At 39.6% G+C, this 24,979-nt stretch overlaps 1 protein-coding gene across 1 annotated transcript; it reads right to left on the bottom strand.

Annotated features, from left to right (window-relative positions):
• Positions 1 to 12,902: 12,902 nt before the first annotated feature.
• LOC138056375 (serine/threonine-protein kinase pim-1-like) lies at positions 12,903 to 23,125 on the bottom strand. The gene is made up of 7 exons (XM_068902161.1): positions 22,896 to 23,125; positions 20,928 to 21,225; positions 19,073 to 19,173; positions 17,745 to 17,792; positions 16,424 to 16,784; positions 15,277 to 15,453; positions 12,903 to 14,201 (listed from the first exon to the last, which is right to left on the bottom strand). The coding sequence occupies exons 1-7, from the start codon at positions 22,992 to 22,994 to the stop codon at positions 13,978 to 13,980; spliced, it is 1,308 nt and encodes a 435-aa protein (XP_068758262.1). The 5' UTR covers positions 22,995 to 23,125; the 3' UTR covers positions 12,903 to 13,977.
• Positions 23,126 to 24,979: the final 1,854 nt, after the last annotated feature.

Raw genomic sequence — 24,979 nt, 5'->3', positions numbered from 1 at the left:
GAGAGGAGCTCTGGGGAACCCTGAAACAAAGTGTCTTCTCATTGGTTTTCATGAAGAACAATCAAAAGCGTCTCTAATTGGTCAGTTCATGTTAGCACGAGGAGTGAGCAGGCGCCGTAAGGTTCAAACAGCCAATCAGTTTTGGCTATAAGAACCCTACGGTCGGCGCATGTTCTCCTACATAGATCTCGAGTTTCCCATAGCGTCGCTTTGGTGACGAGAATGGAATGTGTACAGATTTAGTTTCCGTGGCTTTGTAAATGGTTAATAGTTTATGCTGAAAGGATGGAGAGTTTTTGAACGACAACGCTGGAAGAAAACAGTCTAATTTAACACGCGTTCTAAGGAGTTTAGCGGCCGAGAGGCCTCACATCTTTGTGGTGGTTATAATTAACTCGTTGTATTAATTTTGTATGCGGTTTCTTCTTGTTCAAATCTCGCTTCAAATATCAAATTTTCCGTGAGATTGTTCTCTAATATTTATCGTCTATGAGGACCTAGATCTATTAACTGTGATATATAAAACAACATGCAGATGAATTAGACTGACGATATTAGCATGAAATTATAGTTTCAAGCGCGGCTTCGTGAAAATTGAACTTCACAAGTTTGTCATCCTTCAATAAAAATAGTAAGCTTAATGCGACATTTTAGTAGAGATATAAGGATATTAGTGAAACAAAGTTCAAGCCAAGTTCACTTAAGTGGATGTACAGTTTCTCGGGGATAAAGAAGAGAATTCGAACTAAATGTCGAAATGACTTCTTAGAAGAAACGTTTCTCCTCGTTTTGTCATTATAAAAAAAACCGTTTGTCACTCTCGCTGATGATAATTTTGTTATAACGTTGTCAAAGCCCTGTAGAGATCAACCAGCCGCAAACAATGGGTTAAAATGACCATTGACATCATTCAGTCGAATCCGTCATTTGCACGTTATCTATCTACTATTTTATGCACATTATCATAAATTTATTTGCATTATTTAAGTTACGCTGAGACTAGTTGGCTGAAGCCTGAAGCACAAAATTCTGCGGAGTGTGCCAGCTGCATTGATAAGCTACCTTGCCTACCGTATAATGCGATTCTAAAGTCAATGATCTTGATATGTGATCTTAATTTTCAGTGCTTATGAAACGAAATATTTAAGATCTCATTTAGAGGCTACCTCGCGTGGAAAAGCATTGCAAGGTAATAAAATGAAAGCTACTTTTATACCCTTTGTAAAGCCAATATATGCATGGCTCCATGAAGTCTGCAAATCGTGAAAATGAAACAAATTTTCTTTTGACTCCAGAGGTTGACTAGCAATGTAGTTCATGATTTTCATAGAATTAAATTTCCAAAATCCTGAATTCAAGGTTCTAGAATTTAACTCTAATTCTACGACAAAACTCTATGAAAATAACTATGAGAATAGCTGTCCCCTGATTCTTCTTCTCGCACAACCGATTCTCCAATCATGCACGTGTTTAGCATTCAAGTTGCTCAAAATGAATTTCTGTCTTTTTCAATGTATAAGTGATGAAATACAGAACTAAATTTTTGAGCTTATTTTCAAAGCAAGTTTATTTTTTAGGTTACCTTTTTCGTCTGGTGTCATTGCAGTCTTTAAAGAAGAACGCACTTTACAAGAGCTTCTCACAACGGGATCAGCGCTTCTTGTCGGCAATTGTTAATTTCCTCGCCACCTCCGTTCCTTTTCTTTCTCATCTTAGCCACTTTATTCGCTGATCTCTTTGCCGTGCGGCAAATGACAGTGAGCAATGAAGAGAATCGCTTAGCGGTGTCCCATTATTCCACTGAGGCCAACTTCCTGTTCGTTCGAATTACAATCTGATTCTTGTTCGTCGTTTGCTTGGGTATTATGCGCAGATCCCTAAAAGTAGCAAAAAAAAAAGGTCTTTCAAGACCTTATTTCCAAAGGTATCGTCAACAAAAACAGTATTTACAACCACCTGGGCTTTTTTGTGCAAATCGAAACATTATATATGAGGGTATTACAACGTACGAGCTGAACTGTCCAATCACGTAACGCGGTAGAAGTAACTTAAATTTATTTTGACTACATCAAAGACATTCGCACAATGAGTCAATTTTATTACATGCAGATACCCCCATATTATGCTTTTTTTTTTTGTTAGCCGTCGGCAAAATATGAATTCATTTCCAATATGAAGCCGACAGCAAGATGGAGAGACAATGAAACACAACTTACAACTTACAAAGTTAATGTGAATTTCACACGAAACGCTTTTGTATATATGATACTATTTTCTCCTTCCGACAAGCTAAGTTCTGTGAATAATTTAAGAATTCTCGCTCGTTGTGAAAGTAAACGAAAATTTGGGTAAAACCAGCTGGTAGGTATTCTGAGCGCAGATTGGTCGATTTTCCGCGATAATGAAAAAAAAAAGCAATTTAATCTCTATGTACCTTGATACGTGTACATTAGCACACACAGAAACCAAATTTCCGTATGTGTCTTCCCTTGAATGTAGATCTCAAAGGAAATATAAAATCCGTTCTAATGTGTGTGAAAAAATATTTGTTCCCCGGTACTCAAAGCCCTCCGAACGATGAACGCAAGACAATTAAAACCGTATCAAATTACATTCAATCAGGCAAACGAAGGAGAAAATCGACAGTCACACAAATGACATTTAAATTTAATATAATTTTTTGCGCTCTTTATTAAAATGTCCTAGTTTTTTCGAACTCGGTTCTGTTCAGTTTATTATAAAAGAAACATGGTCCATTCATGTGGACACTCGAATATTGTTGCATAGCTATCATGCCCCTGAAAATCATCGCAAAATCTCTTGAGGTAAAACTTTAGTCGATGAAGAAGGCATGATTTTGATGAATAGATTTATCTATCAATTGTCAAAAAACATCGCAGTCTTTCAATCAAATGGGGTTTTCTTTGGTTCCTATATCCGTTTTTCCTAAAAGCAAATAAAAGAGAGAGGCGAAGAAGAAATTGTATATAACAAGAATGTACTACAGGTCCAGAAACATTAGATACGAAAAAATATTTACGAAATTTAAATCAAGTCCCCCACATTTCCAGCGCAACCAATGCCGACGAACTGACCGAATTTTTAATGTCTTTCCTATATCACAAACCTTTGTTACGTCTACGGGCAAGACTCCTTGGGCAAATTGCAAAAGATATTCGTTGCCCGCTGATATTTGGTTTTTTGACTGGTATATCTACGTGCATGCGTTTGAGAATAACTGATTGATTTATCGGTGCATTTTTTTTCGCCACTGCTTCTGGTTTTCTGTTGAGAGGAGAGATAGTTAAAATCATTTCACAGGTTTAAGATGTATTTTGCGTTTGAAGATCTCCGAGCATCGCGACTTGTTTATAAAAGTCAGAAAGACAAACATGCAAATGTTATTAATGAACTGAGAGTCTTAGTCAGAAGGTATTCATCGTTCTAACAGCGGCAGAGTTTCCTTTTTTTTGACAAAATCTCTGCCTTCACTCATGATCAGCTCCGGGTCAGTGAAGCGGATTAGAAAGTCTTACAAACCATGTAAGTTTCTACCTGAAAACAGCATGATCCATTCCCCTCCATTTGTTCTTTTTGCTTGCTTTCTCGCGAGGAAGTTCAGGGTTCATGGTCGAGGCGTTGCTGGCCCAAGCCATATCAGGAATTAATCGTGGAGAATTCTACATTTCTCACAGTAAATGCTGGAAAACCGACAACCTTTCTTCGTGATCTTATAACCTTGCTTGCCGCATCCCCGAGGACATATCTCGTCGAAATTGACCAGGCATGCGCAAAAAAGAGGCGATCAGAGAACTTTCTGTTGATCTTTTAATCTTTTTAAGCGCTATTCAAGGACCAATCAATGCATCTGAGATTTCTATGACGCCGACCGGTGGTAAATAAACTATGTTTTAACACCTGAAGACAGTTCTATAAGAAATCTTGTTAACATTATGCAATGAAACTGTGCAGCAACGGGTTATCGTAACCCTTTGTTTGTAAGGTTTAAAATATTAAAGGCCATTCAAAGGCTCGCTAAGTCCTCCGGTCCGCGAATCTCCTCAAAAACAAAGCCTGCACAAGCATCCTGAACTCGTTGGAGCCGCTCTTTTGTTGGTATAACGTAACGGTAATGGATGGAATATTGAGCATGCGCAGGAGCTTATTAAGGGAAGCCTCTATATCTCCATGAATTCATTGAATCAACCCTTTCCTGAGTAAATTTATTTTTAGCAACAGGTTTTCCGGCGAAAAGTATCGTATTTCCCTTGACGCTAAGATAGCTTTGTTTTGATTGGCTTTTACAACAGTGGGCGTTAGGGTTAGACACATTATGTCCGTAAATTTGACCATTATGCTTTTTGCCGTCTCCCTAAAAATCGTACCATTATGCCGAAAATTATGCTCGTGTGATGCTGGCTGAAATTTCGCCCTTGAATCCACAGTACCCACCTAAAAAAGTCCCCAAAGCTTACAAAGCAGGAGGAACGAGCGAGTGAGGGTTTTTGACACAAAAAAACGAGTGAATAAAACCCCGTACAAAGCACTTTCTATGTCGTGAACTGTTATTACACATAAGACGAGAATTTTCATTAAAATAGTTTTCTGAACGCAAATTAGAAACAAAAACTCACTAACAATAGAACCAAATGCAAATTTAATTTAATTAATTCTTTTGTCGAAGTGCAAATTAGCCTACCAAGCCTCGATACCATACAGTGAATTGAAAAGAATTCTTGCTCTAAAATGAGGCTTCGTAGGCTAATTTGCACGTGGACAAAAGAATTATAAATGTGGCCGCCATTTATGAATAAGGTCTATAAAGCGTATAGATTTGTACAAATGAGCTTCATGGAATAAAATTCTCATGTTATGTGTATAAAAGTATTGTATGTCTCAGCAATTTGGTCTATGTTTACAATGTATCTGTTGTTGTATTGAAGCGCACGGTCTTGCAAATGTCCAAACGGGACTTGCAATTACCATGTTGTGATTGTTGTCAAGATGACTGCAAAGCCTGATGGACCTCGCATAACGCTGTAACCAGGCCTCTAAACTAGTAACCAAGTCTTAGAAAGAGCTGAATAATCAGACAGGAGGCAAGTTCGATATTTTTTCCCTACATTTTAACTGAAAATAGGGAAAATAAAATTATTAGTTTTTCATTTTGTAACGTTATGCTAAAATTATGCTATAATCTTGACCATAATGCCGGCACTATGCTCGATACTCTCACTATGCCATCATGCCCAAAATTATGCCGGCATAATGTGTCTAACCTTACTGAGTGTGCTAAATTTCCCAAGGGAGGCGTACTAGAAAAAAATATACTCGGGAAAGCCAAGTGTGAGGGATGGAGGCTCCATGAGCTTCTGGCTTGAATAATCAATCTTCTAGAATACAAGGCTTTCTTCTACAAGAGTTTTCCTAACATAGTAGGGGCTAGTGTTTTTTAGCCCCCACAGTACCGCTAATGTTCCATAACAGTACAATCTTTCACTTAAAAGTTTACGTGACACACCGATCTCTTTTGGTGATCCACCTTCCCACACGCTTGCCGTAGGAGAACAGCTGTGCTGTTCCCAATCTCGACTCCAGAGCTCTTCTCTTGACAATAGCTCTGGGGAACCCTGAAACGAAGTGTTTACTCATTGGTTTTCGTGAAGAACAATCCAAAGCGTCTCTAATTGGTGCATTCATGTTAGCACGAGGAGTGAGCAGGCGCCGTAAGGTTCAAATAACCAATTTTTGGCTATGAGAACTCTACGGCGCATGTTTCTCCTACATGGAGTTCCCAGAGCCTTGGGTCGATGCGAGGCTCTGGTGGCGAGAATGTGCTGTTCCCAAGCTAGCTTACCACATTTGTTGTGTGGAGCTGCCATTTAAAGGGGTGTCTAAAACGTATAGCTACGCCCAGCAAGGCCGAAACAGCTATCCATGACTGCTCATTGACCGAGTGAAATGGTTGCGCGCATGCGTGATGAGTCGGCCACCGAGTTGGTGTTATGGTGTGTCACCTTGCATTTTTTGTCTTGTTCCATAATGAGGAAGTTTATATGAGTGCCTCCATTAAGATGTTGGTCAAGATGAATGCCTAGCAACTTCATACATTGTATCCGCTCGAGCTGAGTATCACCACATGTAGTAGACAGTGTTAAACTTTCATGTACCTCCTCGATTTTACTCTTCCATGCTTTGATACACATCGAGATAAATGTAGCTTCTGACGAATGAGCCTGGGAAAAATTACCATGTGTCGGCGCGAGATACGACAAAGCTTGAGCTCTGCCCTTGGTTGATGAGTCACGAAAGAGGCGTCATTTTTCCGCAGGCCGTCTCCGAATCAACTTATTTTCACTATTCCGTTGTGCTGTGCCTTTTGTGGAGGAGTATAGAACCAAAAACGTCCTGATGCGTGCTAATGGATCAATATGTCCTTAGTAAAATTTCAAGTTTTTCATTCAAAAGTTCCAAAGATTATCTGTCAAATAGGACTCTAAATTTTTTTAACTTGACGACAAATTTGATAGATTCGACCACACAGTACCATACGCAAGTTTCATGCTCGGCTCTTCGCGGCTCGGCTTTTCTCGGTTTAAACTCTAATTGCTTATTCGTCGTACAGACTCGGGCGCTGTTCGGGTTCATGTCGAGGTTACTCGGAAAGTTGCCCTTGACAGGGGTCAAAGAAATGGAATTGAAGAAGAAAATGCACCCGCAAACTGAAACAGTGAAACGCTTTCACGCAAGACCACAATGGCAACAAATTCTTGCCGTAAGCACATTCGTTGGTAAGTACCGGATTAAACGAAGGGTAGGAAAAAAAAAAATGAAACGAATATGCTGCCCAAAAAATGAGGACAGCAGAAATTCATAGATATGAACTAGCCGACCGATTGTTTCCGTTTTTCTCGTGGGGGTAAGTCATGGAAAAAATGCATGATAATATCTCCTAAGACCTCTATATTTTGAAATTTTTAGTTTTATTAAGCTTGACAAACACCTTAACGTGATATTTTAGCAACGAAAGCGACCGTTTCATGAAATAAAGATAAATGAAACTAAACTGAGGGAGAGTTAAAAGGTCAAAACAGATACTTTCACCCAATTGGGTTTGTCGAAGTTTGAAACTCATGGAAAGCGCTTATTTTTTTCGTTTTGTCAAAGTAAAAATTCAAATAACCGGTAGTATTGGCAAGTAAATGTTTGGATTATTAATTAATCCATCCTTTTAACACATTGTTTATCTCCTCTGGTAGTTTTAACTTTCAAGACGTTTTCACTCAGAATAATTGTTTATCAAGTTTACACCTTCTAACAAACTTGGCTCTTTGCAAAAACCTGTAAAATTCACGGATGAAGCAACCATAAAAGAAACAATAAGTCGCAGATTTTTCCACCGAGGATGTGTTTTAAATTTCACTTGCTTGGCCAGTAGACTTTCACTTGTTCCTGTCCTAAAGTTGAAATTACTTGCCCCGGAAAATCGGACCTAGCACTTTACTAGCTCCGAAAAGACATCATTATAAACGTATGACTTAACCCCCACAAAATTGTCCAGAAAACCCCCTAAATATGAAAGATATTAGCGTATGCGAAGTATTGGTATTCGTTTGCTTAGAAAAGTTACGCTCAAACTCTTTTTGGCAAATCTCCCAAAGACAAATGATTTTTTCTCGTTCTCGGCTGTGGCAAAGTGCAGCTCTCTTTGCTGCAATAATAGGGAGTTTAAGATCTGCGATGCGACGGTCACGAAAACGTCATTTAAAATTGCAAGTTCGGGTTTAGTAATCTTTTTCGTCGTTATGTCGGCTTGTCTAACTTCTAAAAGCTAGTTTAACATCCCCAGGACTGAAGTAGGAGGTGCGGTATTGAATCTACGACAGAAAATTCAAATTCGCTGCCTTTTGTTCAACGTTCTCCGTAAAACTTGAGAATTGGTCATTTCACGTCGCAAATTTGCCGAAAACGTGAAAGAAATGCACAAAAATGAAAAACGCACGTGCACAGCGTGCAAAGCTATTGTTTTTGCTCATTAAATATGCAAAATTTGTGACGTTTTCGTTGCCGTCGCGTCATAGATCTTAAACTCCCTATTGTTCTGTGACGTCACCTTCGGGTGGTGGACTCATGTTTTCACTATAATTTTTCTATAATAGACCGCTTGACGTTGTTGGCTAACTTAAAATTATGCAGGGTCTGAATAAATAATAATGATGATAATGACGGTATTGATAAATTTCCTTATTATTTACAGCTGACTCCTCCTGGCCAATTGCTGGGCGCCGGCTCAGCGGAAGCTTCGGACGAAACGGATAGTGCGCATGCGGAACGTTCGTCCCATGTCCTTGACGACAAGAGTCGCAAGAAGAAGATCAAAGAACGGATGGCTTCCCGCAAAAGGGAACGACGAAAATCCGCAGTGCCGGTCCTGGAAGAGGTGTCTGGAGCAAATTGGAGGAGCTGATGAATGATAGAGCATGATCACGACGTGGATATCTTGCCTTTTTGACATAAGCTTGTTCTTATAGTGGTTTTCAATTGAGTGTCGAAAGTAATTACATAATTACTTTCACTTTACTCAGTGATTGGTTCATAGTTCTCGCGCCACTTTTTCAACCAATCAGAAGTGAAACCAAAACCAATCGTGGTTCGCGCGTGCACATTTCCCGTGCTTTGTGTCGGCTTTCGTGTAATTACTTCGAGTTTTGATTGGTTTACTGGATTGTCTCCGTCCTTTTTGATTGGCCAAAGTAATTACTTTGGTTTTGGTTTTACGACACTCAAGTGAAATTCGCTCTAAAAAGTTCATTAATAAGCAAGAAATAAGCGCTGAATTGCAACGACGAGCTATCTATGAAAATGTGGGGTTCGATATATCGGGCAGTCTTTAAATATGCAATGTGTTGTTTGTTATATTAAATGTGATCTGTGCGATGCAGATTATGTTGGGTATACAGCCCGACACCTTCACCAACGCATTGCTGAACACAAAAATTCCGCAATTAGTCGACATTTTTTGCAAGCTCACGCTAGTAAAGATCTTTTGAAAGAATACCAATTTAAGGTCTCAAAAAGTGCCAGGGCAAATTTGATTGCTTAGCCTACGAATGCTCCTCATTAAGAGTCTCAAGCCTTGTTTTTAAATATATATCCACACGGACTCCATACGTGCCGAACGTTTTGTTTAATTTTCATTGTTCCCATTCAATATACAGGCTTCTTATCTACTATTTTTCTTTTAGTATTTATAGATTGCAATTTTCAAATTACTTTGACTTGATAATCACTTTTAGCTAACGTTGAAACGTCGTCGTTTCTTAACAAAGTTTTAGTATTTTTTTTAGGTTAGATATGTTTATCGCAGTTTTTTATAGTTAACTGTTTTCCAAAATCACTTCTTCTTAGTCTTTGAGTGACGTTGCTACAAAATTTCGATGAATGAACGACTCCAGAAATACAACTGATATGGTGAAAGCGCGCCTTTTGTGAACATCACGAAGTGTCCCCTTGTGGTCTGAACACCGACCGCTCGTTTGAAAGTGATTCAGTTAGCTTTAGGGTCAGGGTTGTTTGTTTCCGTTTACTTTAGGAGTAAACTCAACGGGACGCATTAATGATTTTTATTGCCTTTAATTTTCGACACAAGTGATGTTAGAGTTGCGGAGAAATTGCTAAGGGACACTTTTGTGACGGAGTAAGTACCTTTTTCAAACCTTTGAAGTCAGTTTAGCGCCATGCATGCTTGTAGCAAGTTCTCATGTTGTTCGGGAGTTTAGGAAACCACGACGGCTACGGCTACCGCGACGAAAACGTCAACTCGAAATATAAGATTGAGCTATATTTTAAGTATTTCACGACTATTCCATTTTGTTCATGTTGTACATTACGGGCGAAGCTTAAGGATCCTATAAATGGATTGGTACGGACGGATTTGAAGTAAAGAGAGAGAATGAAAGATTAACTGCGGTTTACCCACGTTGTCGTCAAAACCTTAAAATAGGACATTTCAAGTTGTTGTTTTTGACGAGTACGGGATAGAAACTTACAAAAATGCGTGCAGCACGTGCAGCACGATCGTTTTTTTTCTTTTAACCAATAATATTACTGCTTTATGGCGTCGTCGTTGCCGTAGCTGTCGTCGTTTCTTAAACTCCCTTTTGCGGAGACAAATGTAAACGATGACATCATGGTCACATGACCGTTGTTCGCGTTCAAACCATTTATTTATTTGTTCGACTATTTATGTCACATGATTTTAGCCTTTAACGTTCCTTTTTCTGCGTCCTTTCATTTGAACAGTAAAGTTTAAGATACTTATTTTTGCATACGGAAATAGATGTTAGATACAGCAGATGCTGTGATATCTTTTCAATAAAAGACGTACTCGTTTTTGTAATTTTTGTTGTACTAGAGGGATTTTGACCCATCCCTATAAATATTTCGCTCGTGTTGTGAATTCCAGGCCTCTGTATATGGATAAAACCGGCGTAAACTTAAAGTGCTACTATGGTCTAAAAATCACCTCCTTTGTTCGTCAGATTTTGAAAACGTGTTTGCTTTGCGCCTGACTGGCAAAAATTTAAGCTTTTATTTTTATTCAAAGGCTTTTTACTTTGAGGGTAAGTTTTGGATTGCACGATCCGCCATTAATCACATTCAAACTGAACGATTGGACATCAAAGGGTTGGATCTAGGGGAAAGTGACGTCATTTACTCACTTGCCTATAATTTCAGCATGTAAATGCAACTTATGATATGTGCAAAACGCGAGTTTAAAAGTCCGAACGCCCAAAACTCCCTTGCTGTATATTAATACAGCTGAGTCTTCGACGTCATTTTCTCCCTGACCCAAATTTCTCAATAATTTTAAGTTAGTAATGGCGGGCCATTAAAACTGAGGACAATTCAAGTTAAAATAGATGTGTTTTTTTATCGAGGCTTAATGAGTCACTTGGTGTTTTGAAATCCAGAGGAAAAGAAGAATTGATTTTTTTTTTGTCACAGTAGTGCTTTAAACGCTCTCTGAACAAAACTAGTGAGTCTTCGACGTCATTTTCTCTTTATCCAGTTCTCTCAAGAATTTTAAGTTAGTAATGGCGGACCATTAAAACAGGAAAATTCCAGTTAAAAATAAACAGTTGTCTTTTTTAAATCGAGGCTTAAGACTTGAGTCACTTAGTGTTTTGAAATCCAAAGGAAAAGAAGAATTGACTTTTCTTAGACACAGTAGTGCTTTAAACGCTGCCTGAACAAAACGAGTTGCACTTAATGGTGACGTGAATGATTATGTTGCTGAACGCCATTTAAAGAACAAGCACAGGCTGACTGGTACTCTTCCAAGGACTTTACTCTTAGTTCAAGCTGTTGCCAAAGACTCGTGCTGAAGAGCTGGCCCACTAACTGAAAACAGACTTCTCTGAACCGTTGCCAACCTCTACGTATATCTGCACAGTACAAAAACGACTGCTTCAGTAAGGACCTTTAGAAAAGTGTCGGCCTCCAACCATGTGCGCATGCTCGGTACAGAAAACTCGTAGTCGTCCTCGTCCTCCGATCTAAAGGTGCCTATTGTCTTTATGTAGTACCAAATTCTCCTAGCTGACATGAAAAAATGGATGGCACTGAGCAAGGAGAATTTACATCTTGGAAGTGAGAGGGTTAAGTGTAACGACTTTCCGTTTATATAAGACTTGTAATACGAGTTTTTCGTTCTGAGCACGCGCACTTCGAAAAATGTCGGTATCCAAACCTTATGCGCATCCTCAGTACGGAAAACTAGTACTCGTAGTCGTCCTCTGATCTAAAGGTCCCTATTAATATTAAGAAGAGACCAGAAAGTAGGTCAACCCTAAATTTGATTCACAAGACGGACCGAAACCAATAACAGCACAGCTCACCTGAATGAGAACCAATTACAGCACGTTTCTGCTTACCAATCAGCTTACAGACCCGAGTATCTGTTCGATCGACTGGAACTGTCTCCCTGAGTTGGAAGATGATTTATGCGCAAGTTTTCGAAAAACCAGCTATAAGCAACTCTTCAAGGCTAAACTCACCAGCCTTAACGATCAAAGTATGCACAGGACTGCACTGTGACGCGAGGCATGTGGTTCATCGCCCTTATTTGGGTGTATGCATCCCGGGGCCCGTTGCTCGAAGGCCCCGAAACTTTTAGGGCCTTTTCGGGTGTCACAGTTCCCTCGGTGAAAGTTAAAAGGGAGTTAAAAGGAAGTTTAAGCACGGACTGAGACAACGGCAACGAAAACGTAAACGTCTCTTCAAGATACGACTGAGCGCTATCTTAAGTATTTCGGGATTATTCCATCGTGTTGTCGTCGAAACCTAAATTTGGTGATTTCACGTTGTTGTTATGTGGAGAACGACAAAGAAATGCACGGAAATTGGTGCTGCACTTGCAGCACCGATTATTTTCCCTTTTTTAGCCAATCAGATTCTTGCTTTGTGGCGTTTTCGAAGCAGTGGTCGTTGCTTAAACTCCCTAAAGAAACGACGGCGGCTACGGGAACGAAATACGACTTTGCACTATCTTAAGAATTTCTCAATTATTGTAGCTTGTTCGGCGAAGCACGAGCATTTTTGAAGTAGAAATGGAGAATAGATGATTCACTGTTGTTAAAAGACTAGCTTATCTAAACAAGCGGATGGCATTATCGTAAATGGATTTTCGGGAATTCCCTGGTTACAACCATTTTTTTCGGGAAATCTCTTTGCAAAGGGTCTACCACTCCAAGCTTGTGCCCTATCTGCTAGCCAAGAAAAAAATTGAAGTCACAGGCTTATCTGTGCAGAACATGGGGATTCGACGACCTACTACTTCTTTCTCCATAATAGGCAACAACTTGCTTCAAGAAACCTTAGGGAAAAGTAAAAACGTTGAATAATTTAATTATTTTATTTATTAACAATATTTTATTAACCATCTGGGCGAATTATCTTACAACATTGCTTTTGTTCTCATTGGTCATTTCAGTCTGCAAGAAAGATTCTATGATACTCAGTGATCAACTCGTCGCGGCAAGTTCGTTTTCACTACTTTCTTTCTTCACCTGTACGCATGCTCGGCCAGGCTGCTGCCAGGCTGACTTTGATAATGTCTGTGTTGATGCACCAATGAATTGTTATCAGGAAAGCGAGATAACTGAAGGTGCCTATTCATGATTATGGTAACGTGTGCAGCAGGCGGATGGAGCACTGGAGGTAGCGGCTAAAATACGAGGAGAATGGAGCAGACGTCTCTCGTTTTCCCCGACCCCTTGCCTTCGCGACTTTTCCCGCACTCACACGTCCAAAGGTCCTTGGACGCCTCGTAATAATGTAAATTTTCATAGAGTAGTATCCCTGACAATTTGGCTTTAATATACATTGATGTTCTTTTCTTGTCCAAATCACGAGTTCTTGACTGACCAAGAAGAATCGTGAGAAAACAAAGCTATGCTCGAAATGACAGTGAATCTGAACAGTTTTCGCTCGTGTATCGCAAAAAAGGCAAAACGTGTCCGAACAGGTGCTTATGGTGATGTGCAGCTTCTGGTGGGAAAATGAATTACATCATGGCACTCTTTGCCTTTCACTTCTAATCTCTTGAACCCGTCTTTCAGAGATCGATACGACAAAATGTTCGCATGCCGTTCACTTTAATGGTAGTGTTCGTATATTTCAAATTTGTGTGTAGCAGGGATACTACACCGTGAAACTTGGCATTATTCGCTGTGACACACAGAGAGTAAACCACACTGCTGTCTTGAGTCCTGCCTCCATTTGTACCATGACAAACGCAGATCCATTTTGTGTGTTGCTCCCCACGGGGGTACCACTGGGTGTGGCCAGGGAAAGGTCATCATTTCTCCTTCTAATACCTTTAACAAGAGTTTACGTATACAGTTCTATGTTCTGTAAATTTGTGCTGACAAGCACGATTGAATTCGAGGTAATCATCTCCAAGGCTTTCCAGTATCAAAGAAGTGAATTTCCTCGTTGAAAGCATCGCTCGTGATTCCCTTTAGGAATGTCCCCAGGGATGTCCCCCGGAATAGGAGCGCTTTGACAAGCTCTTCTGTCAGTGGCGAGGCGCACTTTGTACCGACGGTGTTGGAGCCAGGAATGTTGAATGACTTCCTCTAAGGTCGGTCTATAAGATGGGTGCTTCGCTAAGAGACAACGCAGAATATCTTGCAAATCTGAAATGTGGAGGACTTGTTATGTAATTTTCACGAGTTTGGGGCTGTAGGGGAAGAGAGTATTTTATTGAAGTGGAATAACCTATTGCCCTCATGTAGAATTGTTTTAATTTCAATGATGCGGTTATCATCATTGCCCGTGCTTGAAGAAAAGAACCAATCAGTATTCTTGACTTGCACTTATACTGTAAAGCGAAGAGATTTGTTTATCAGTGGTGACTCGAGCATACTTGGAATTAGTATCACCCAACTAGTGGACTAATGAAAATTGCGCATTTTCATTGGCTACGCTACTTGACGACAATTAGTAATAGTCCTCGAGTAGCGAAAAGCGTGACGCTTTCTTTCGTTTTATTCCCAAATAAATATTTCTTCAACTTGCATTTGCTAACTTTGTTATTGCCTTTTCTGTCCGACTAGTTGGGTGATACTAAAACAATTAGACCCTTCGCCCTCAAGGGCCACGGGTCAATAGCCCATCAGGCGAAGCCGAATGGGCTATTGGCCCGTAGCCATTGCGGGCGAAGGGTCTAATTGTTAAATAGTCCGAGTGTCCGAGTGTCCGAGTGTCCCCTAACAGGAGTCGAACCTGCGGACTGCGAAAACTAAACTATCTATAGTTGGTTCTCCTTGTTAGCCTAATGAATTCACTTTTGTCTTATGGAACTCGTTCCTTAGCAATCCAAGCTACCCACCTTACTATTATCGTGGGGTCTGAACTATCGCATATGTTCAATTGGGCTATAATTGTGCCTTGTGACGACAACTCGTCTCGATGACCTTGTGCTTTGCGGGTAGCGATAAAGCAAACGCGATTTTCATACTGACTGAAGTTGGAGTTAAAGTTGCTCTGGACGGTGTTCGAACCCGCGACCCGTCCCGCACGGTAGTGCGATTGTCAGGTAACTGAGCCAACCGGTCGACAGTTAAGACGCAAACATAAGTCGCAAGCATGATCAACGTACGCAAACTCAGTTGCGTCTTAATTGATCATTAGGGCTTTTTTGTTAGGAGTAACGGCGTATTCACACTTCTCCTCACTGAGGAGTCTGGTCCGAGCAGGCGCGATTCTTACCTTTGCTAACGTCATCTGGGAAATTCAACTCTGCTCGAACGATCTCGACTTCATTTCTAAATGGCACATCGCCCATAACCATATTATGCAGCAATATTCCCAGTGACCACACAGTAGCTGGTCTTGCATAATACCGATGGAAACGGAACCACTCTGGCGGGCAATATGCTCGAGTTCCTAGAGAAAGAAATATCGACAAGCAGAAGTTTATTTTGAACGAACACGGGAATCGGGTGGGGCGTGGTAAGAATAGCACTTCTGCCTCGCTACCAGATCTTTCTGGCGGGGCATTCAAAGCTGTCCCCCACCAGAAATACCCTGGTTGTCAGTTATTTGCATCTGCTTTGATTGGTCGACACGCAATTGAAAACCGCTCTGACAGGCAAGAAATGAGCTAAACTCAAACAACTTTCTTTGATTGTCAACTCCAATAGACCTATTTGCAGATACGGCGGCCATTTTGATTTCTATTGTTCCGAAAGACATTATGGGATGCTCAGGGGGCAAATAAATATGTATTTGCCCCCTGGGCATCCCATAATAGCCATTTGAAACAATAGAAATCAAAATGACCGACGTATCTGCAAAAATGACTATGGAAGATGAGGGATATAAGAGCTGAAGAAATTTCAAAACGGCCCGACAAACCATAGAAATCTCGGTTTGGACTATTACGCTTCTGATTACTTTCATTATAACACGGCTTCTTTGGCGTTGGAAATTTAGCTGCATACTTCAATAACCATAACTTTGGTAATTATGTAAAAGAAAAAGGAAAAACCACGAACAAACCCTCCCGCTACCTGCTCATTTTCCTCCCCAGAGCCCGGCTCCGTTTCTTTTGGTCTTGTTAAAGGCAGGGGCTCTGGGGCCGAGAACGCAACCTGTTCAGTACTGTGCATATGCGCACAGCCGTATGACAAGAGCAAAAGCTGTTTCAATCTCGACCGCAGAGCTCTTCTCTTCTGCGCATGACTAAGTGAGAGATTAGTTTGCCTCGGGTCATGCGCAGACCCGATCAGATCAGAGGCTCTGGTGATGACAATGAGGCTGTGTAACACCATCTGCGTGACATTCACCTCGTTACCATGCTCATCCTGACATTATCATGCAATTCCCTGACCTGCTATGCCACCATGAGGCTCACCTTCATAATCAGTGTATAACGTATTCTCCAGCCCCGTACCAGAGCCAAAGTCGAGGAGCTTAACCTGACCAGTCATGGTATCTAATAAGATATTCTCATCCTTAATATCACGGTGGAAGATACCCTTGGATTCACAGTGCATTACAGCCTCGACAACTTGGCGGAAAATACTTCTAGCCTCACTCTCCTCCAAGCGTCTCTTTTCTGAGATATAGTCAAACAGATCCTTGTGGTACATTGGTCTTTCCAACACCATCACATACGCTTGCGCATGCTCAAAGAAGTCGTACAGTTTGATGACATTTGGGTGGTCCAAGAAGCGGTGCAAATGAACTTCCATCGGGATGCTGCCTTCACTTTCCTATTTAAATAAATGACAGTGGATCCTGTAGAAGCCGGTTAACCAAAGTTTTAATATTTCTGAGAAGTTTTGGTCACTGAGGCCAAGAATGTTTTCCAGTATCGACAAGAATTAGCCATATCGTCTTTTTACGTCCCAAAATGAATTTTAAAAAATTACGGATATAAAGATACAATTAAAATAAAGTGATTATATATTTATTTCGCTCCGTGAGCCTCTTAATTTGTCCGCAGTTTCATTGGTTTTCGCGTCAACAATTTGATATTTTGACTTGGCGGACTACAGAGGAGGCTTGAAGAGCGAAATATACATCGAATCACTACATTTTTAATCGTATTTTCATACCTTATTTTGTTGCGTCGAGCGTCGAAAATGACGATTTGTCTAATCCTTGTTGATAGTTTTAATAGGAAACGGAAAATAAATTCGTTGTCGGAAGATCGGTTAGTGGGAACATTTTGCGAATTCTTCTATCTCTTTGACACATTGTAAAAATATATAACTTGAAATAATTAAAATATATTCATGTCTTTCCAAGTGTTAAAAAATTATCTATTCATTTATCAAGTGAGTTGTTGCTGCCCTCATATTACACTCATTTCCTTTCCAGATCTTTTCCTCCGATCTCGACAGAGAAGACCCTGGTATTGAGGTATGGTTTGCTTCAAGACTGAGCAACTCTGAGAAACCACGATCACGTGAGATACTGACGTGCGTTAGCGTCACCTTTGAATTGGCCGAGTCGGAAAATACCATAATACTCTTTGTTTGTCCACCACTAAGAGAAAACAAAAACAATGCTTATTCAAAATTTGAGGGGACAAACAAAGAGTTTTATGGCATTTTCCGACTCGGTCAATTTAAAGGTGATGCTAACGCGCGTCAGTGTTAACAGTCACAGTATTTTCCACTTCAGCCAATTTGTACGTAACTCAAAAAGAGATGAATTTGCTTTCTTACCTCTTCGAATGAATAGACATTGCACTTTGGTATGATCTTCACAGCAACCTTAAAAATTGAGATAAATGCTTGATTACTATTTTGGAATGTAATGTTAAACTTCGCCAAGGGCTGTTTTCGTCACAGAAGTACTTACAACGATTAAAATCAGTTTTTGCAGATCTATAACGTGAGTATATACTCAAAATTTTATTGGAACATAACGAAAGTTGAAGTTCACATAGCAATGAGGCGAACAATCAGGCATTGTTTGAGAAGTCTTTATAAGCAAGCAGCCGTGAACAATAATCCTGCCGGTGTACGTTAATTGGATCAACTGGCTTGATCCGATCGGCCGGGCGTAATTGCAAGTTGAAAAAGAAAATACTTTGAGCAAGAGCCTTGGTCTCATTGCTATCGCTTACACTAAAAGTAGCTTGTAGATGTGAAAGTCGAAGTTTTCAGACTGTACGAAGTCTAACTGTTCAAACAACTTGACTGAGACTCAGCAGTACGACCACGAGAACATGCGAGTTTACGATTGTGAGCATGCGCGCTGCAAAAAAAAAAAACAGCTGTCTTGTTAACAATTCTGATGTTGCCAACTTTTGAGTAGGTATTTTAGCGCTTTGAAATTCATTATGATTACATTTCCTTTTATGAATCGTCAGTTTTGCGGCAAGGCATTCCCAATAAGATCATGATACATCGAAACATTCACCTACATGATTCAGCTCATGACAAAATTACTGTGTATGTCCTCTATAACGTCTTACAGAGCTCGTGAACACTGAAGAGATGTGAGAAGGAGCTACTGTCTATACAATCCTTATTCGAAAGGTTATGTATTTCTTTTAGGTGTTTAATTAGGTTGCTTGGTATTAATTCCCATTGGGATAATTAGGCCTTTATATACCACTCCTCGTGAATGTCACACCACTTGACGCCGACCAGTTTACTCGAGCCTGTTTTTTCCTTACTATTTTGTATTGTCGTTTTAAATAGCGTATGACTTTGTTCTTATATTCCTTGGCTTGTAATCTGTATCCAGTGTGTCCCGGCTCAGTTTTTTGTAAATAAACTCGACCATTGCTGGCGGCTTCCTCCATTATTTGTTTGTTACTTGTCTCTTCTATACATATAATAGAAATGTTTTCTATTCGGCTGAGCGAAGCGAAAGAGAATAGAAACTGAATTATTTTGTCTGATGAATATTTCGAAGGCAGCATCAGTTATATTAAGACCGAGATTTTTGTTCCCCTGTGGCTCGAATCCACGACCTCCCCAGTGATTGGCCAATACTCAACCAAATGAGGCATAAGCAAGAACAACATTTAATTTTCACTTACCGGAACGTTATCTCTGACTCGGGTTCCTGAATAAACCACTGCAAATCCACCTTGACCAAGCAGCTTATGTAGTTCGTAAGTCTCGTTGAAATGTTGCTCAACTAAGAAGATGACATGATTGTTAAATTCAATCCAACTGATTTCATAGGTGAATTAATGACGAGTCCGTCTTGCATGGCGTGTACAAAACGCTTTGGTATTGTATAGTTAATGGTCTTAGAAGAATGAATGTATACAATCTCGACCCCAGAGCTCTTCTCTTGACTGAGGGAGAGAGGAGCTCTGGGGAACCCTGAAACAAAGTGTCTTCTCATTGGTTTTCATGAAGAACAATCAAAAGCGTCTCTAATTGGTCAGTTCATGTTAGCACGAGGAGTGAGCAGGCGCCGTAAGGTTCAAACAGCCAATCAGTTTTGGCTATAAGAACCCTACGGTCGGCGCATGTTCTCCTACATAGATCTCGAGTTTCCCATAGCCGACGCTTTGGTGACGAGAATGGAATGTATATAGATTTAGTTTCCGTGGCTTTGTAAATGGTTAATAGTTTATGCCGAAAGGATGGAGAGTTTTTGAACGACAACGCTGGAAGAAAACAGTCTAATTTAACACGCGTTCTAAGGAGTTTAGCGGCCGAGAGGCCTCACATCTTTGTGGTGGTTATAATTAACTCGTTGTATTAATTTTGTATGCGGTTTCTTCTTGTTCAAATCTCGCTTCAAATATCAAATTTTCCGTGAGATTGTTCTCTAATATTTATCGTCTATGAGGACCTAGATCTATTAACTGTGATATAAAACAACATGCAGATGCATTAGACTGACGATATTAGCAAGAAATTATAGTTTCAAGAGCGGCTTCGTGAAAATTGAACTTCACAAGTTTGTCATCCTTCAATAAAAATAGTAAGCTTAATGCGACATTTTAGTAGATCGAGATATAAGGATATTAGTGAAACAAAGTTCAAGCCAAGTTCACTTGAGTGGGTGTACAGTTTCTCGGGGATAAAGAAGAGAATTCGAACTAAATGTCGAAATGACTTCTTAGAAGAAACGTTTCTCCTCGTTTTGTCATTATAAAAAAACCGTTTGTCACTCTCGCTGATGATAATTTTGTTATAACGTTGTCAAAGCCCTGTAGAGATCAACCAGCCGCAAACAATTGGTTAAAATGACCATTGACATCATTCAGTCGAATCCGTCATTTGCACGTTATCTATCTACTATTTTATGCACATTATCATAAATTTATTTGCATTATTTAAGTTACGCTGAGACTAGTTGGCTGAAGCCTGAAGCACAAAATTCTGCGGAGGTGCCAGCTGCATTGATAAGCTACCTTGCCTACCGTATAATGCGATTCTAAAGTCAATGATCTTGATATGTGATCTTAATTTTCAGTGCTTATGAAACGAAATATTTAAGATCTCATTTAGAGGCTACCTCGCGTGGAAAAGCATTGCAAGGTAATAAAATGAAAGCTACTTTTATACCCTTTGTAAAGCCAATATATGCATGGCTCCATGAAGTCTGCAAATCGTGAAAATGAAACAAATTTTTTTTTGACTCCAGAGGTTGACTAGCAATGTAGTTCATGATTTTCATAGAATTAAGTTTCCAAAATCCTGAATTCAAGATTCTAGAATTTAACTCTAACTCTACGACAAAACTCTATGAAAATAACTATGAGAATAGCTGTCCCCTGATTCTTCTTCTCGCACAACCGATTCTCCAATCATGCACATGTTTAGCATTCAAGTTGCTCAAAATGAATTTCTGTCTTTTTCAATGTATAAGTGATGAAATACAGAACTAAATTTTTGAGCTTATTTTCAAAGCAAGTTTATTTTTTAGGTTACCTTTTTCGTCTGGTGTCATTGCAGTCTTTAAAGAAGAGCGCACTTTACAAGAACTTCTCACAACGGGATCAGCGCTTCTTGTCGCCAATTGGTTAATTTCCTCGCCACCTCCGTTCCTTTTCTTTCTCATCTTAGCCACTTTATTCGCTGATCTCTTTGCCGTGCGGCAAATAACAGTGAGCAATGAAGAGAATCGCTTAGCGGTGTCGCCCATTATTCCACTGAGGCCAACTTCCTGTTCGTTCGAACTACAATCTGATTCTTGTTCGTCGTTTGCTTGGGTATTATGAGCAGATCCCTAAAAGTAGCAAAAAAGAAAGGTCTTTCAAGACCTTATTTCCAAAGGTATCGTCAACAAAACAGTATTTACAACCACCTGGGCTTTTTTGTGCAAATCGAAACATTATATATGAGGGTATTACAACGTACGAGCTGAACTATCCAATCACGTAACGCGGTAGAAGTAACTTAAATTTATTTTGACTACATCAAAGACATTCGCACAATGAGTCAATTTTATTACATGCAGATACCCTCATATTATGCTTTTTTTTTTGTTAGCCGTCGGCAAAATATGAATTCATTTCCAATATGAAGCCGACAGCAAGATGGAGAGACAATGAAACACAACTTACAACTTACAAAGTTAATGTGAATTTCACACGAAACGCTTTTGTATATATGATACTATTTTCTCCTTCCGACAAGCTAAGTTCTGTGAATAATTTAAGAATTCTCGCTCGTTGTGAAAGTAAACGAAAATTTGGGTAAAACCAGCTGGTAGGTATTCTGAGCGCAGATTGGTCGATTTTCCGCGATAATGAAAAAAAAAAGCAATTTAATCTCTATGTACCTTGATACGTGTACATTAGCAGACAGAAACCAAATTTCCGTATGTGTCTTCCCTTGAATGTAGATCTCAAAGGAAACATAAAATCCGTTCTAATGTGTGTGAAAAAATATTTGTTCCCCGGTACTCAAAGCCCTCCGAACGATGAACGCAAGACAATTAAAACCGTATCAAATTACATTCAATCAGGCAAACGAAGGAGAAAATCGACAGTCACACAAATGACATTTAAATTTAATATAATTTTTTTCGCTCTTTATTAAAATGTCCTAGTTTTCGAACTCGGTTCTGTTCAGTTTATTATAAAAGAAACATGGTCCATTCATGTGGACACTCGAATATTGTTGCATAGCTATCATGCCCCTGAATATCATCGCAAAATCTCTTGAGGTAAAATTTAGTCGATGAAGAAGGCATGATTTGATGAATAGATTTATCTATCAATTGTCAAAAAACATCGCAGTCTTTCAATCAAATGGGGTTTTCTTTGGTTCCTATATCCGTTTTTCCTAAAAGCAAATAAAAGAGAGAGGCGAAGAAGAAATTGTAATAACAAGAATGTACTACAGGTCCAGAAACATTAGATACGAAAAAATATTTACGAAATTTAAATCAAGTCCCCCACATTTCCAGCGCAACCAATGCCGACGAACTGACCGAATTTTTAATGTCTTTCCTATATCACAAACCTTTGTTACGTCTACGGGCAAGACTCCTTGGGCAAATTGCAAAAGATATTCGTTGCCCGCTGATATTTGGCTTTTGACTGGTATATCTACGTGCATGCGTTTGAGAATAACTGATTGATTTATCGGTGCATTTTTTTTCGCCACTGCTTCTGGTTTTCTGTTGAGAGGAGAGATAGTTAAAATCATTTCACAGGTTTAAGATGTATATTTTGCGTTTGAAGATCTCCGAGCATCGCGACTTGTTTATAAAAGTCAGAAAGACAAACATGCAAATGTTATTAATGAACTGAGAGTCTTAGTCAGAAGGTATTCATCGTTCTAACAGCGGCAGAGTTTCCTTTTTTTTGACAAAATCTCTGCCTTCACTCATGATCAGCTCCGGGTCAGTGAAGCGGATTAGAAAGTCTTACAAACCATGTAAGTTTCTACCTGAAAACAGCATGATCCATTCCCCTCCATTTGTTCTTTTCTTGCTTTCTCGCGAGGAAGTTCAGGGTTCATGGTCGAGGCGTTGCTGGCCCAAGCCATATCAGGAATTAATCGTGGAGAATTTCTACATTTCTCACAGTAAATGCTGGAAAACCGACAACCTTTCTTCGTGATCTTATAACCTTGCTTGCCGCATCCCCGAGGACATATCTCGTCGAAATTGACCAGGCATGCGCAAACAAGAGGCGATCAGAGAACTTTCTGTTGATCTTTTAATCTTTTTAAGCGCTATTCAAGGACCAATCAATGCATCTGAGATTTCTATGACGCCGACCGGTGGTAAATAAACTATGTTTAACACCTGAAGACAGTTCTATAAGAAAATCTTGTTAACATTATGCAATGAAACTGTGCAGCAACGGGTTATCGTTTAACCCTTTGTTTGTAAGGTTTAAAATATTAAAGGCCATTCAAAGGCTCGCTAAGTCCTCCGGTCCGGCGAATCTCCTCAAAAACAAAGCCTGCACAAGCATCCTGAACTCGTTGGAGCCGCTCTTTTGTTGGTATAACGTAACGGTAATGGATGGAATATTGAGCATGCGCAGGAGCTTATTAAGGGAAGCCTCTATATCTCCATGAATTCATTGAATCAACCCTTTCCTGAGTAAATTTATTTTTAGCAACAGGTTTTTCCGGCGAAAAGTATCGTATTTCCCTTGACGCTAAGATAGCTTTGTTTTGATTGGCTTTTACAACAGTGGGCGTTAGGGTTAGACACATTATGTCCGTAAATTTGACCATTATGCTTTTTGCCGTCTCCCTAAAAATCGTACCATTATGCCGAAAATTATGCTCGTGTGATGCTGGCTGAAATTTCGCCCTTGAATCCACAGTACCACCTAAAAAAGTCCCCAAAGCTTACAAAGCAGCATTTTTATATTTTTGTTTTACTCTCAAAGGCGACGAAAAACATTGCGGTATATATAAAATGTGTAAACCATACATATAGTTTACGTCATAGAAAGTGCTTTGTTCGGGGTTTTATTCACGAGTTGTTTGTGTCAAAAACCCACACGAGCGAGGAACGAGCGAGTGAGGGTTTTTGACACAAAAAACGAGTGAATAAAACCCCGTACAAAGCACTTTCTATGTCGTGAACTGTTTATTACACATAAGACGAGAATTCATTAAAATAGTTTTCTGAACGCAAATTAGAAACAAAAACTCACTAACAATAGAACCAAATGCAAATTTAATTTAATTCAATAACAAATACGATTTGCACGAGATGCACGAGATGCACGAGTGATTGGCATGGAAACGCCTTTACGCTATTGTTGATTCTTTATACTTCCACATGTAAAATAGCTGTACGCCATTTTGATTGGCTGTATAAACCTTTTCCACATGTGAAAATAGACCTTATTCATAAATGGCGGCCAATTTATAATTCTTTTGTCGAAGTGCAAATTAGCCTACCAAGCCTCGATACCATACAGTGAATTGAAAAGAATTCTTGCTCTAAAATGAGGCTTCGTAGGCTAATTTGCACGTGGACAAAAGAATTATAAATGTGGCCGCCATTTATGAATAAGGTCTATAAAGCGTATAGATTTGTACAAATGAGCTTCATGGAATAAAATTCTCATGTTATGTGTAATAAAAGTATTGTATGTCTCAGCAATTTGGTCTATGTTTACAATGTATCTGTTGTTGTATTGAAGCGCACGGTCTTGCAAATGTCCAAACGGGACTTGCAATTACCATGTTGTGATTGTTGTCAAGATGACTGCAAAGCCTGATGGACCTCGCATAACGCTGTAACCAGGCCTCTAAACTAGTAACCAAGTCTTAGAAAGAGCTGAATAATCAGACAGGAGGCAAGTTCGATATTTTTTCCCTACATTTTAACTGAAAATAGGGAAAATAAAATTATTAGTTTCATTTTGTAACGTTATGCTAAAATTATGCTATAATCTTGACCATAATGCCGGCACTATGCTCGATACTCTCACTATGCCATCATGCCCAAAATTATGCCGGCATAATGTGTCTAACCTTACTGAGTGTGCTAAATTTCCCAA

This window comes from Montipora capricornis, chromosome 7 (assembly GCF_036669925.1).
Source record: "Montipora capricornis isolate CH-2021 chromosome 7, ASM3666992v2, whole genome shotgun sequence".
Lineage (NCBI taxonomy): Eukaryota > Metazoa > Cnidaria > Anthozoa > Scleractinia > Acroporidae > Montipora > Montipora capricornis.
This window is presented reverse-complemented; position numbering and strand designations above follow the sequence as displayed.

Bases quoted from the DNA above. Each gene is read 5' to 3' on its own strand.
- LOC138056375 (XM_068902161.1), bottom strand. From the start codon at position 22,994: ATGGCTTGGGCCAGCAACGCCTCGACCATGAACCCTGAACTTCCTCGC. The intron at 17,793-19,072 runs GTAAGTGAAAAT...TCAATTTTTAAG, and splicing joins GAGTCAGAGATAACGTTCCG to GTTGCTGTGAAGATCATACC. The intron at 15,454-16,423 runs GTGAGCCTCATG...TTCTTTCTCTAG, and splicing joins GTTATACACTGATTATGAAG to GAACTCGAGCATATTGCCCG.